The sequence below is a fragment of the Panthera tigris genome, chromosome D4, assembly GCF_018350195.1.
Source record: "Panthera tigris isolate Pti1 chromosome D4, P.tigris_Pti1_mat1.1, whole genome shotgun sequence".
Lineage (NCBI taxonomy): Eukaryota > Metazoa > Chordata > Mammalia > Carnivora > Felidae > Panthera > Panthera tigris.
The window spans coordinates 22655571-22670906 of NC_056672.1; the positions used below are offsets into that span (position 1 = coordinate 22655571).

Sequence of the window (15336 nt, forward strand, 5' to 3'; positions counted from 1 at the left end):
CCTCCTTTACCTCCCCAATAAATCCTGCACCAGCATACAACATCATATGGAGGTGGTGCTTCCTTGTAAAGGAGTTGGTGAAGTTATTAAATTCTTTGAGTTCATGAGTTTAAGAAAAAACTCAGTCTCCTCTTACCCTTCTACGATATTTGTTAGCAAAATATGTGCCTTTAGGGTAACTTACAAAAAAAGTGGCAGGTTACAACTCTTCACCCAGTTTATTTGCATAATTCATTTAAATGACCATACAACTTCTTGCCCAATTACTATCAACAAGTTACAACTGCCTCAATCAGACATTAGCCACTGAAACACACAAAAAACAAAGGCACAAGCCCAACATAATCTAGGCTACCAACTTTGCAAATCAGAATAAAATCAGCATTTTAAAGGCCCAATTATATTATTAATGAAAGGCCTTGAACTTAACTATCTCTTTCCAAAAACATATCTGAGAACAGATCTACTGTACAAGACGGTAACTTAACATTATGAAATCTATGATGAATTAAAAATCAAAGAGTGCGGAGTTACAAAAGCAGAATTCAACTCTGAAACACACTTGCTTAATGAAAGTCTTTGACTATAAGGAAGATCTGAAGGCTGAACTAATCAATTTCTCCACTGTGCCCCAGCCGGTCAGCCATGCTCTTTAATTTAATGAAACAAGGGTTTGAGATGAAATAGCACATATACATCAAGTAAGAATTGTATTGTTGCACTTTGAAATGTGTCCAACTGTGCAACTTCATCTGATGATAATTTTTTAAGAGGCAATCGATTTCTAAAAGACTTATTGTACCAGCGTCTTGATGAAAAAGTGAATGTCAGCATATCTCCAGAATACTTACACCCTGCCATTAATGCTTTCTTTGGCAGACAATGACTACTCAATCGAGGGTCCTTTGGGCTGAGCAATCATTTAGCTTTTCTTCTCTTATGAGGTCCTTAGTGCCTTGTTCCAGCTCAATACTCTTTTTATACACCATTATAGTAGCCATAAGTGTGAATTTTATGGGAACTTGCAAACTCATAGTCATAGCTAGAGCTTTCCAGTCACTAATCTTTTCATGCTTTTAAAACCACTAGGACTGAAGCAACTCCCAACATATGCTGTGGCCATAAAAGAATGCTTTTTCACCTCCAAATCCGCATCAATTGAGAAATTTTTCAAAAAGATGTCTGCTAATAAGCCACTAACCTTGAGTGTCATTTTATGCAACCCCAAAGCATAAAAGAGAACCCCATAGTTAGTCATACATTTTTTAACCTGATTAGGGAACTCCCAAATATCCTTCTTTCCCCCAAAAGACCACACTGCTTCCCAAACTAGCAAAAAAACATTAGCTATTCTGAATTCCAGAATGCTACAGGATACCCAGATCTTTCAAGAGAAGAATAAATCTATCCAGGTGGAAAAGTCAACTCAAGACTCAATTTCTATCAGTTTGTAAACAGGTTGGTTCACATTTTCAAAGCACCTCTTATCTAGTCATTTAAAGATTCTGTAATTGTCAAGAAGCAACCCTTGCTGCAAAACACTGTCACCAATTCACAGGAAGGGAAACCAAGGCAGAAAACCAGCATACAAATCCTCCCACTATTGAGGATAAAGCCAGTTTTATAGAATCGTCACTAATTTCTCATTTCAACTTGATTTAACTAAAGCTTACCTGTTTATGCATTTCTATGTTTAATCCATAAGACATTTCATAATACTGCAAAAAGAAAAAAATCAAGCATTTCGTTAACTCATGTTTTATAACGTTAAGAACACATATTTGCTAATATTACATAAAAAGGAAAAAAGGACAATCTTTGATACCTACCATCACATAGTGCCTCTGCATTTCTGTCTTTTCACTTGCCAGTTTCTCACATTCCAATTTAAGGCTACGAAAACAAAACATGCAACTTAATGTAAACATTATGTCACTTGTTTTAACATCTGCCTCACATATTTGCACTTCAAGTAAAAACACAGACCAATGTGGAAAAGCCATAAACTATCTAGGTAAACATCCAAAAGCTTTGTCCTTGCATTTAATAGGGAAAAGGGATAAGGTGAACAGTATAGGGTATCCATTCAGCTATTATTTTCCTTCTTAGTGTATACCTGGTCAGATGCCAAGAATGAAGAATCTGTCAAAAAAAAACCTCTGATCTTCCCAGAAGACCAATTCCTCCTCCTGGTCATCTGTTCCTTCCTACTTCCCCACACCAGTTTGCTCCTTTGGACTCCACCAAAATCTGGCCTTTGCACAATTCTCAGCCTCAGACATAGACTGTACTACCTTTGCCAACTCAAATAGTCTCTAGGTTTGAAAACGGTACTTATAAAGTTACTTCTACAATTGTTGGTCCGTTTTAAAACCTTTGGTTTTTAAATCCCTGCCAAAATATGTTAAGTAGCTGCTGCAATAAAGTGCTTTGAAGTCCTCCTTGCTTGGTAAACACTAGTGGGCAGGTATGCCTCAAGTTCCAGAGATAATTATCTTGAAGCAGACAAAAGGTCAATAATCAGAAAGCCTCTGACAAAAGAAGAAAATTCACACCCAAGTGTCTGTGTGCTTTTTCTCAAGCAGGACAAAAATAAAAACTGTCATTACAGTTATCTCTTAGCGCTAATCAGCTAAGACTTCATAGAAACAAGGAAAGAAAATAACATTTCTGGAAAATTCACTATGGACAGGTGTTTTAAATCATTTTTCATTTATGAACCTCTTGAAGTAGGTCTCATCAGGTGAAGAGACTAACCTGAAATGTATATAAATGAGACTGGAATCCCTTGTTCTACCCAAACCAAGGAAGAATGACGCCAAAGCAGGGAAGCTTTACCCTACACATATCCACCCCCATCTTCACCACCAATGATGGGCACAGCTACCAGCATCTAGCCTTCCATGATGGACTTTGCCTCAGACAAACCAATCCTTTAGTATAGCAGAGCGATTTCAACATTGGCTCTGCCTCCCTAAACCTGCACTCCAGGGCTGGGGCATCGATTGAACCAAGGTTTCAGCTCAGCTTGTTGCAAAATAAATAAACGAAGTGCAAATATTGACGGTTCTCATGCAACTCCTAAATACTCGAAAAGACTCCCTGGAACAGCAGCAAACGGGCAAAAGGGAAACAATGGTAGGAGGAGGAGACTAGAGAAGAGGCGGCCCGGGAAGAACCTGGAAAGGGGGTAACTTGAATGACAGGTCTTAACTGCGACTCCACACGCCACCGCCTGGACGCAAGTACTAAGTACAGCCGCCACCGCCACCAGGCAGGGCGAGGAGGGGCACCGGGCTGCCCCCGGGCTACTGCTCGCCCAGCGCGGCCGGACACGCACCTGTGATACTGGGCCTGCAGAAACTGGAATTCCTCTTTAATCCGGTCCAGGGACTCCGGGATAGTGAACTTGAAGGGCTGGCCTGCAGCCTGGTGCGGCGTCTGGGGGCCACCAGTGAGGGGAACCGAGGGACGGGGGTGGGGGCAGATAGATAAAACAGTAAGTCAGAGAACGGAGAAGTGGGTGGGACATAAAAAATAGTTAGAAATGACAAGAAACGGAGCCCCGAACTCGAGTTTGCTCCGCACTTTACAGAGGCAGGAAGTGGTCCTTCGCCGGTGCTCGAGCCTCCAAAGAGATTCAGAGCTTCTTCCAGGCTTCAGGGCGGGTCGCGATTACGTGCGCCCAAGTCGCCCGGCTGGAACGACAGAGGCTCCCGGGCGGCCGGGGAACACCCGGCCAGATTGTCATCGAGGACACCGCCCCCTCCCCCAAGGGAGCAATAATGACCCCAAGGATCAGAGTAGAAAAACAACTCCCTAACGCTCCCCGTTCCCAGAATCGCCGGGGCCATCTCCAGGAGCGCCGGAACGGGGGCTGCATTGACATGTAAATAGGCGAGACGAGAAACAAAGGGGTGGGGGCGCCCTACCCGCCACAGGGAGGCGGGGGGGGGGGCGATGTCGCTTCGAAAAAGAAACCCCAGCCTCCCCGGGCGCCCCCACCCGCCCTGTCTAGACATCAACTTCGAGGGGGTCCATAGTAAAGGGGGGAAATTGAGAGTTTCAGCTGATTCCCCAGCCCAAGAGGGGACCTAATCAGCCTTGCACCCCTAGAGGCTAGGGAGTCCTCCAGAAATGTAACAGAGACCCGTCTCCAGCTCGGGAAAAGCGCCCATCCCTACCCCACCCCCTATCCCACAGCCCAGACCCTCCAACCAGCACCCTGCCGCGCCTCACCGGGTGCCGGCTCTGCGGGAACATCGCTCTGGCGGCGGCCGCAGCTCTGTTTCCGGACAACTCGATTCTCCGCTCAATTTCCAACTTTAATCCTGCCGAGGAAAATTTAGCCGAGAAGCCAGGCAGAAACGAGGAGCGCGGGGAGCGCGCTGGCCACGCACGCAGGCGCGCTCGGCGGGGCGCACCGGTCACTTGGCGCCCGGCTGCTCCTGCTCCCGCCGCTGCGGGTTCCCTCGCTCAGGGCCACATTTCGGGGCGCCCCAGGCCCGGCTGCACCAAGAACCTGCGCGGTGACGCCGGCCCCCAAGAAAAGGGCGCGGGGGCTGCGATCCAACCCGCGGGCCTCGGCCGCCCCGGCGGGGAGGTGAGGGCGCGGTGATTCTGGCCGCGCTCCTCTCGGCGATCCGCGTGCGCGGCACTCTTCCGGGGCAAACAAATCCAAGCGGACTGCTTTTCTTCGCTCTTCCCCCGGTCCGCCTCCTCTCCGGGTTTTCCCCGCGGCGCCGACCGCGGGTGAGGTGCAGGTGGCCCGGCGCCCCCGGCTAACACCACACAAACAAACCTGGCGACGTTAAGGACCGACCGCTGCGGGTCCGGGCAGCGCCTTCAGCCGGGCGCTCGCGGGCTCCGGGGAGCGGCAGAGGCTCCGCGCCCGGCGCTCCGAAGCCTCAGCCCGGGCGGAGGAGCGCGGGATGACGATGAGGCGGGGAAAGTGCGGAGGGCGCGCCGGGAGGCGGCTCGGCACGCCCCGTGCGACCAACACTCGGTGTTCTCCCCGGTTGCACAAACCCTCCTGGCCCGGCGGGGCTACTCCACGGAGGGTAGTCCCGCAGCCGCCCGCTGCTCCTCGATCCCGGGGCGCATCAGGGCGCCGCGCCCCGCGCGCACTCGCCCCGCACGGCCGGCCCGGCCGCTCTGGACTCTTCCTCCGAGCCCCTTCCTCGGCCCTCTTTCCTTCCTTCCCTTCGTCTGCTGCTCCGCAAAGGGCGCTCCAGCCCGCTGCAAAGTTCTCTCACGACCCGGGGGGCGACATCCACGAGATGATGGGGGAAAAAAGCAGGAGTGCGCTCCGAAGCTCGGCCTCCCTACCCGGCGGGCAAACTCCGCGGGCGGGTCGGGAGTAGTCGCGGCGGGGGTTAGGTCGCCACCGGCCGGCGGAGGTCCGGGATGGTGGCGCGGGTCCCGCCCGGCCGTGAGAGAGTGGGGGTGGCGCAGTCGGCCGCCTCAGGGACGCGGGGCACAGGGTACCCGCCGCTGCTGCTGTTCTGCAGCCGCCGCTCCCGCCGCCGCCGCCCGCGCCTCTCGCGCCGGTTACATTAACACGCGGTTTCACACTCCGGAGCTAACCAGCGCCGGCCCCGCCCAGCCCCGCGCGGGCGGGGGGCGGGAGCGCAGAGCCGGCGGGGACGTGGGCCCGGCGGTGACGGGGGGAGTTGGGGGGGGGAAGCAGGGAAGCGTCGCCAGCCAATCGCGCGCGTCGCGCCCAACGTGGGGTGCTGACGCGACGCGTCCCCGGAGCCTATGGCAGGAGAGCACCGGACGGACCGTCCTCCCCCTCCTCTCCTACCCCGTTTGCTTCCATCTCCGCCGTCTCCTCGGTCTCCCCTCCCACCCCTCTACCCCTCCTCCGCCAGCCGCGTCCTCCCGGGCTCGGAGAGGAACTGTTCCTGGAGGAGCCGCGGGACGTCGAAACCAACCAATGAGAAGAGGCGAGACGCGGAGATTGGCACTGTGGATGGGAAGGTCGGTGGGAAGGAGAGCGGCGGGGCTGGGCTGTCAATCAAAGTAACGTGGGGCCTGCGAGGGAGCGCGCGGGAGCGCGCGAGCGGGAGGGCCCAGAGAGTGTGTAGTCGCGGAAGCTGGGGGCTCGAGTTTGCAAAAAAAAAAAAAAAAATCTTGCCACTTGTTCACTTTTCCCTTTAATGGAAATCCTAAAATATCAGTGAAAGTAACTCAACTAACCGCGTAGTTTCTTATGGGGTGCGGGAGTTGGGGGTGGGAGGGGTGGTAGCTCGAGCCAAACGCGTCTTTCAGTGTTCGCCCCTTGTTTGATGCTCCTCTTTTGAAAGTGAGGTCACATTCAAAAATTTCTCTGAGGATTGTTTTTCCTTGAGCTGCCTTTTCGTGAGAAGGCGTGGACTGTGCACTTGGTGGAAAATGCGGCAGCGCCTTGGCTGGCGTACGTACACCGGCCGTCTAAGACTAGGCTTTTAATTTTAGTGCTCACTCCCTTCTTTGCACCCAACGTGGTAGAGATTGGCTTTTATTGGCGCCTTTCAAAGGACTTTGCAAAAAGGTTGGCCTGTTTTCGTTTGGCGGGAAGGCTACCTAAGTTACTGCCGGGGTAAGGCACGCGCGTCCCAGTCTTAAATCGAGGCTTTTGCCCGGGTTCGAAATCTCTGGTCCTTGTCTTCAAAGTATGGACTTCGCGGGCTTGGAGTAGGGGACTGCTGAGAGTTTTAGGGGCCTCTCAGCAGCTTGAGCACGAGTCTGATTCCAATTACTAGAAACAAAGGGAGACAATGGGATAAACCAGCTTTGACCTGGAAACCTGTCCTGCCCACTCTTAGCCCCATGCTTCGGGTGGTTTCCCCGGGCTGAGCTGCGTAAGGAGCTAAATGGGAAGCGTTGGGTGCATGACATGGCTAAAATTCTTATGAGTGGAATTTGACCTAAAAGGTTTTTTGAGATTTTAAATAAACGGGGCACACTGTGTAAATCTCCGGTTTTTGTCTGATTCTCCAAATATACCACCCAGCAGAAAACCTTCAGTATTGCCGCATTTATATTTTTGTTTAAAGAATAGTTAGGTTGAGCTGTTGCCACACACACACACACACACACACACACACACACACACGATTGGTGAATGAACAACGGTGTTGTAGCCAAATGGTGGTGAATTCTTCTATAAGAAAGACACATCGACAAGCATTGATCCTACGTTGGAATATACTTAACACGTTTTTGGTATTAATAGCCCCCGTGTCCTCATTATTTTACTTTCAAGAGACTTATGAAAAGGCATTTATTTAAACAGAAATACATTTTATTCGAAGGTTTGCTTTCTCAGAGACCTTTTTCTTGAAATATTAAAAGAATCATTTTAGATAATACATTTCACTGTTGGAGTTGATTTTAAATATGTATGATATTGATTTGTCTATAATTGCATCAATCCCAAATATCAATTATAAATGAAAAATTAAAGGAGCAATTTTAGCCAGCTTGTACAAGGCCATAGTAAATTCTTAAACAAGTTTCGGCATGCGGTTTTCCAGTGTTCTCATTAAGTGGGTTTGGGGAGGGGGTTATATTCATTTTGCTAACTTGGAGAATGAAAAGGAAGCAAGCACTGCCCCACTTTCCTGAGTTAGATTGATTGATGACTCAAAGCAGGCTTGCTCCACATATAGGACTTTTTGAAATAATATGATCCATGGGCAACTAAGCTTTGACTTTGGCAACCTGCGTTCCCTCGAAAACTTGGTCTCTTGAGTGGGCCAGTCTGTGGTCAGTTCATCCCATAATCAGCCTCAGGACTGTGTAAAAAGAACTTGGATGCCACAAATATGCCTGTGCCTGCTCGTCCAACTGAAACAACTGAGACTTCTCCCTGGCTTACCCAAGCTTTACTTTGATTTACTGGCACACACTGGTAATTAGGTTTAAACAGAGAAATTAAAACGGTGTATTTTGAGACAGGAGCCTTCTGAATTCCTTATAATGTAGTATCTGGAAAAAAGAAAGAGTAATGATTTTAAAATTGGAAGACCTTTAATTGTGTGCATAAAGATGGTTGGTTTTCGAGTGTATCCCATCCTCCTTGACAGAGGGAGAAGGCTGGGCCCCTTTTCAAGGTCATATTTTCCTCTGTGATTGTCATGCTGTAATAATTATACTACAAAACTCTCATCAAACTGCATTACAAATGATGGTGTTTAAACAATCAAGTAGCTTTAATCTTATGTTTTAAATGATATATGTGCAGATTGTCTACAGCCTGTTTAGAAGAAAATAATCCTACTCATGAAATCTATAATTTTAGTCTTCTATTTAAAGTCTGCTAACCATAGTCTTTTTTACCTTTAACATATTCATATGTTGGTGATGTTTTAACATAAAATGATATTAAGTACTGTGCTTCCACAGAAAATTGTCTCTGAAAAAAACAATCCCCTTTTTATCCTCTGCAAAGAAACAAAAAGATTGCCAGATTGTTTATTTTATCGTTGATGTATATATGGGTATATTTCCATTCATTTGTTGCTGACTATCAAATTTTCATAACTCATGAAATGGCACAAGTCATTACAAAAACTAGATGTTGTATATAGTATAGATTCTGGACAAAATAGAAAACACTGTGGATGCTGGTCATAGAAATTATGCATCTTTTAAATCTATTACTTTTTTATTTGAAATGAATAATATCTAAAGTTCACTTGTTATTTTCTCTTATAGCTGTGAATTATTTCTTATATGTTTTCTCATCTGCCTTTTTTTTTTTAACTGAGGGTTTTCTTAAACCTGAGAATGTAGGGTCCAAAAGAAATTTTCTCAGCATTGCTATATAACCCTTTCCCCCACCTCTTTACCAAAGAAAAGGGCAGTACGGGCGTGGGGCATGGAGGAGAGAAAGCAAAGAAAGAAAAAAAAAATCAGTAGCAGATCCATGCAGCAGTAAAACCTCAAATAAAATCACATCCAAAGAATCTCTTGCGGTTTCACACAATATGGTAAAATTAGAGATTGCAGGAAACCAACTAAATTAAACTGGGAGCATTTGAAGAGAAACGAGCAGAGTTTATGAAAATGACACATTGACTGACCAGTATGCTTTTTTATCAACAATTTCTTTGTTAAGATGCAGATCAAAGGAACCTGCATATGTTTTCATTTTGTTCTAACTAGAAAATTACATCCAGATGTTTAATAGGCATTTGGTTGGTTTTTCAGCATTGATTAGATATGTTGGTTCTGTTTGCTTACAAGTGTAGCCGGATCATTAGCTAATGCAAAGAAATGTTTGCTGTGAGTTGCTAATTAGGGCTTTTGGAAACCCTCCATGCTCAAGAACAATTTGTACAGTGGCCAGATGAACTTGAGGGACTTGAGGAAGTTGTTTTCCTTCTCTGGTAGGGTGGGGAGTAGCAGACAGCCCCATTCCCTAATCTCCCTTTGCCTATGGGGATTGGGATGCTATCCCTGAGGATTAGAGTACAAATAAATTAGGAAGAGACCACACAGGCACTCCCAAACACGGAGATCAATGTGCCTTTTCTGGAACCACCATGTTGTCTTTGGGAGTGGGGAAAGTGAACATCTAAAACGCTGAACATTAACATGTGGAAGATGCTTGGTGCTAATGTTATCAAATACACAGCCTTTTTAAGTATACTTTAGAGACAGATGGGAAAGCCCTTTATGATAAACGAGTGTACTTGAATTCATTACTGTAGTACTTATAATTAAAAATGTCTCTTTTGCAATTTCAGTACTTGCACAGGGTACAAGAGACCAAGCTTGGGAAGGGGAAAGCTGGGGCTAGTGGGAGGGTTGGAGGGAACAGAATTTTGGAGCCAAGGATGAGCCTGAGAGGAAATGCAGTGTTTACTTTCACAGCCACTCATTTGTTTACCTTGTTAAAGCCCCAAAACTTGTAGGAGATTAGCCATTCACATGGTATTCAAATAAACTGTTTGAGAATTTGAGGCACCAGGCGGATAAACTTCTTAGCTGGCCAGTCACGTTTTTCAAAACACTTGGCCTGCAGAAGAACGCCACCTCCGTGGAGGCTGAACTTTTGTTTATTTAAGTCTGTATTTCTAGAGAGGTATCTGTCCAAAATAGCCTGTGTCCATAAGCCGTCATGGAAGCACAGATACAAACCTCACTAGAGCATTTTCTCCCACATACACATGCCCCCTCGGCCTGTTTCCATCTTATGTCCATGGATGGCACGCTCCTATGTGTTCATAGATTCACGATTAGTTTTCCTTGAAATAGTTCAAGCAGAGGGCCTTTCCGTCAGAGCGCTCCAAGTCTTTGGGGAGCTGCCCTTGAAAAGCAAAGACAGTATTTTGAGGCAAGATCAGATAATTCCTGGAGCTCAGACCATAACATACCAGTGTGTCTCAGTGAAGTTAGCAAGCCCCTGCCTCTTTTAGCCCATTCCAATGTCCGATAAAAGTTTAATTTCAGTTTACCATTTAGCTCAACAGAAGCTGAAGAGTCAAAAGAAAAAAAGAAAAAAGTAGTTAAAGGAAGCACCTTTGCTGGTCCTTCTGACATGTTCACCTCACAAGAGCCAACCTTGACCCCTGAATGCTGTCTGTGATGACCTACCTTGCTGTAGGCCCTGGACTTCCTAGGAAATCAACATGAAACCGGGACACCTCTCTCTTGACCTTAAAAGCTTTTGCTTTGGCAGTATCGTTTAAATAACTTTTCTTCCTGACACTAGCAATTGTTTTTGAGGAGTTGAAGCTGGAGTTCAGCTAATCTCTGATCTCTTGGTGTTCCTCATGGTGGAAGGCGGGTGAGCTCTGGGAATAGATAAGGAGCTAGAAGCCTAGGCAATATTCCAGTTGGCTTCAAGGTCTCTAGATTGGAAATTCTATGCCTAGATGAACAAATCATGTGGCATAAGTACAGGATGTTGGGACATTTCATGAGATAACTGGCCTGGAGGCTCCTGGGTGGCTCAGTTGGTTAAGTTGGTTTGGGTTTGAGCCCCACATCTGGCTCTGCATCGACAGTGCTGAGCCTGCCTGAGATTCTCTCTCCCCTCTCTCTCTGCACCTCTCCTGCTTGCTCTCTCTCTCTCTCTCTCTCAAAATAAATAAACTTAAAAACAAACAAACAAAAAAAAACACCTCAGGGTACTAGGTTGAAGCCCCAAGTTGGATGCGGAGCCTATTTTAGAACAAATAAATAAATAAAAATTAAAAGTCAATATTATGGGTGTGGGGAAGGGAATGGGGAAGAGTATTCCCTAAAAACAAAGACATAATCATGGAAATGCAATATGTTAATCTTTATTGTCTCCTTGTTCAAAAAAGAAAGAAAGAAAGAAAGAAAGAAAGAAAGAAAGAAAGAAAGAAAGAAAAAAAAAAAAGAAAACCAGCAACTAGGAAAGACTTTCTTGGGCACTTTGAATGTGGACTAGATATTAGGTTATACGGAACTATGGTTAATTTTCTTGATGTGAGAAAATTCTGGTTGTATAGGAGGATGTTGTTCTGAGAAGATGCATGGCATGTAACTTCAAGTGATGTCTGTAACCACAAATAACGAGTGTGTGTGCAGAAAGAAAAAGCAAATTTGATGAGGGTCTGCAGTCACAGAATGTAGGGATAGAACCTGTAGCTACCCCTTTTAGCATTTCAACTTTTCTGTATGTTTGAAATTTTTCATGATAAAAGATGGGAAAACCACTTCAAGATCAGTGTTACACCTTTTTCTTCATGTGTTAAAAAGGGGATTCCGAAAAGATTGATTCATGATGTTTCCAGTTTTAAAAAGTACGAGAAAAAATGGTGTGTATTTTTTTCTTTCTGATCATGGAAAAGCTGCCATACTGATAACCGAAGTATTACCCACTATCTCTGCTCTGGATCTTTTAGTTCTTTTATTATTTATGTTACTTTATTTTTGTTTGTTTTCTCTACAGTCTCAAATGAACCTTAGCAATCAATTAATATAAAATGGAAATCTTTAAATAAATTAGCACATTACATTAGTAATCCTTAAATGCATCGTTTTGTGGGCCATCAAGCTCAGAATCACCAGAAAATCTACTATAAAACAAAGAAAACTTTATATATTAAAAATAAGGTAGCAGCAAATAAATTTTAAGTATTATTATTTTTTTTTTTTTTTAATTTTTTTTTTCAACGTTTTTTATTTATTTTTGGGACAGAGAGAGACAGAGCATGAACGGGGGAGGGGCAGAGAGAGAGGGAGACACAGAGTCGGAAACAGGCTCCAGGCTCCGAGCCATCAGCCCAGAGCCTGACGCGGGGCTCGAACTCACAGACCGCGAGATCGTGACCTGAGCTGAAGTCAGACGCTTAACCAACTGCGCCACCCAGGCGCCCCTTTAAGTATTATTTTTTATTCTTTATTTATATTTGAGAGAGAGAGAGTGCTAACAGGGGAGGAACAGAGAAAGAGGGAGACACAGAATCTGAAGCAGGCTCTAGGCTCTGAGCTATCAGCTCAAACTCAAGAACCATGAGAACCATGGCCTGGGCCCAAGTCAGATGCTTAACCAACTGAGCCACCCAGGCATCCCTGTTTTAATTTCTTAATTCCCATTATAAATAGTTGTTCTGCTGTCTGTTTCATCACTTGAGCTTCACAGTGAAATTTATAAATTATTGGTTTGATGTTGAAATTTCCTTAATATTTTCAAATTTAATGCTGAAACATATGATTGTTCTATGCTAACCTTTAAATATTAACCATGAAAGAAATGAGAATAGCACTAAATCCCAGACACTGATGTTATGCTTATCTAAAACCACAGAAGCACATATTTATGATGCGTTAAAAGGAGTTTCCCAGAAAGTCGTGAAGAGTGACAAGGAATTATCTGAGTCCGCAGTTGGAATGTCCCCTCTATCTTTTCTTTTTCTTTCATTGTAGCTGTTTAGCGTGTTTTTGTTTTTCCTATCACCATTATGTTTATTGAAAGGAAAACTTTCTGTGACAGTGGTAAGCAGATTCTGGTTTGTGTGTGAACAGATGAAATCCATGACTTTCAATGAAAACCTTGAGTACCTTATAGGGAGGCAAAATAGGAAAATACAGGGACACCGGGACTTTTCACACAGGGACAAATCAGTCCATCCAGTGTTTCTAGCCACCATCCACCTAAGTAATGACTGTAAAATGAATATGATAAAAATTACTGCTTCACTCTGATGGAAAAAGCCCCCAGGGGACAGAGTTACCATTCTGGTTTCCCCCATTCTCAGCCTCCACACTTCAGAAGAACTGGCAAGCTACCACTGGCACTTGAAAAAAGTGTTACAAAACACTGACAAGTATTACAGGAATGTTGATTAATGTAAACAGCCTGCCTCAAGGAATAATATCTTTCTTAAGAAAACTGGTTTTCCAATTAGCATTTCTATGGAGACAGGTATCTCCAGGTAACTCAGGGGAGTGTTTCAAGAAGTTATTTGTCTTTGTTGGGGGGGGGGGGGGGTTGTCATATTGACATCTTATTTTCAGAAAACTTGAAAAGAAGCAACTGATAGGTTAAAAAGTCAACAGGCCTTAAGAAGGAAAGAAATTCTGACACATGCTACAATATGGACAAACCTGCAGAACATTATGTTAAGTGAAATAAGCCAGACACAAAGACAAATACTGTATGATTCCACTTACATGAGATGTCTGGAGTAACCAAATTCATGAACAGAAAGTCAAGTTGAAGTTGCCAGGGACTGGGGAGAGGAAGGAATGGGGCATTACTGCCTAATAGGTTCGGCATCTCAATTTTGCAAGCTGTAGAGTCTGCCGGATGTATGGTGGGGAGGGCACCACAACAGTGAGAATGAACTTAATGACACTAAACTATGCTTAAAAATGGTTAAGATGATACATTTTATGTTATGTATATGTTACCAGTTTTGTTAAGTCAATAGGATTCCGTTCTGTTGTGCACCAGTTAGTTTTACAGTGGATTCTCATCCTATTCATTTCCTAAATTTGTGTATACATTCCATTGTTTATTGAGCACTTACTATGTGTCAGACATTCTTCTGAGTGCTTTACTTGTTTGTGTTACCTCATTTGATCCTCACATCATTTTTATGAGTCAAGTACTATCATTATCCATGTTTTATGGAACAAGAAACCTGAAGCCGAGTACAGACGAGTACAGAGTCACAGTTGGGAGGGCTGGTTTTGAACCCTGGCACTCGGGAGAGCTCACTAGGAGCCACTACCCACAGCTGAGTACTTAGTTACCCTTTCACAGTGCCATTTCTCACTCTCCTCTCACTAGATTACATCCCTCATTGACCTACTGATAGAAAAAGGTTTATATGTCTTTTGCCCACAAGCTTGGTAGGATTTCTCTTGGCACTTTGGAGGTAAGGTTGATACTTTAAGAATTTATATTCCTGCAAACAGAGCTAACAGCTGCCTCAGGGCTCTGGAATTGTGCCCGCCAGCAGAGAAATGCAGTCACTTTCAGCTGTGCGCTTTCTGGCAGCACCCAATCCATACCCCAAATTGCAGTTCAGCAAATAAAGGCAGGCTCAGTAGCCAACTGAGCAGAGGAATGAGGGAGACTGTAAGTCTTCATTCAATTAGAACAGCAGAGCAACTTGTTCTTATATACAATTTCACAAATGGTAACACTTTTAAAAATAAAATTACAAAATTAGGGAGACCAAGATAGTTCTGTGATTAATAGTAATTTGAGATGTGCTGGTAACAGTAGACATACAGTTGGGGCCTTGATAACACGTCTGGAAACATTTGGCCTATCAAATGTAAATGGATTTATTTCTATCCTCCAAAGCCTTCTTAAAATCAATGGCTTTCAAGTATCTTTGACCATGAACCATAGTAAGAAATACATTTTTTAAATCTCTGTCTAGTTCTCTCTTTCACACACACACGCACACACACACACACACACACACACATACACATGCATACACAGGCCACAAGCATATAACACCTGGTTGACCAACACTGCTTTATTTATTTATTTATTTTTTTAAATTTTTTTTTTTAACGTTTATTTATTTTTGAGACAGAGAGAGACAGAGCATGAACAGGGGAGGGGCAGAGAGAGAGAGGGAGACACAGAATCTGAAACAGGCTCCAGGCTCTGAGCTGTCAGCACAGAGCCTGACGCGGGGCTTGAACTCACGGACCGCGAGATCATGACCCGTGCCGAAGTCGGACGCTTAACCGACCGAGCCACCCAGGCACCCCCCAACACTGCTTTAAATTACGCAGTCATGTTAGTGAAGGTTGTCTAGAGAAAAAGAAGCAATAGGGGACCGATGTTAGGAATTGGCACATACACTTTATGGAGGCCAGAAAGTCCCACTGTCTGCTATCTGC

The 15336-nt window shown here is 44.8% G+C and overlaps 1 protein-coding gene across 4 annotated transcripts in view; it reads right to left on the minus strand.

Annotated features, from left to right (window-relative positions):
* The window catches only part of TLE1 (TLE family member 1, transcriptional corepressor), a 91391-nt gene extending 85771 nt beyond the window's left edge, over positions 1-5620 (minus strand). For 2 of the 4 annotated variants that reach the window (XM_042963723.1, XM_042963720.1), the window contains exons 1-4: positions 4240-5619; positions 3341-3441; positions 1830-1893; positions 1674-1718 (exon numbers count right to left, since the gene is read on the minus strand). In XM_042963723.1, the coding sequence (XP_042819657.1) occupies positions 1674-1718; positions 1830-1893; positions 3341-3441; positions 4240-4263 (234 nt within the window). In that variant the 5' untranslated portion in view covers positions 4264-5619. Of the gene's footprint in view, positions 1-1673; positions 1719-1829; positions 1894-3340; positions 3442-4239 lie in introns of all 4 variants that reach the window. The other 2 variants (XM_042963722.1, XM_042963721.1) reach the window with 2 other exon arrangements.
* Positions 5621-15336: the final 9716 nt, after the last annotated feature.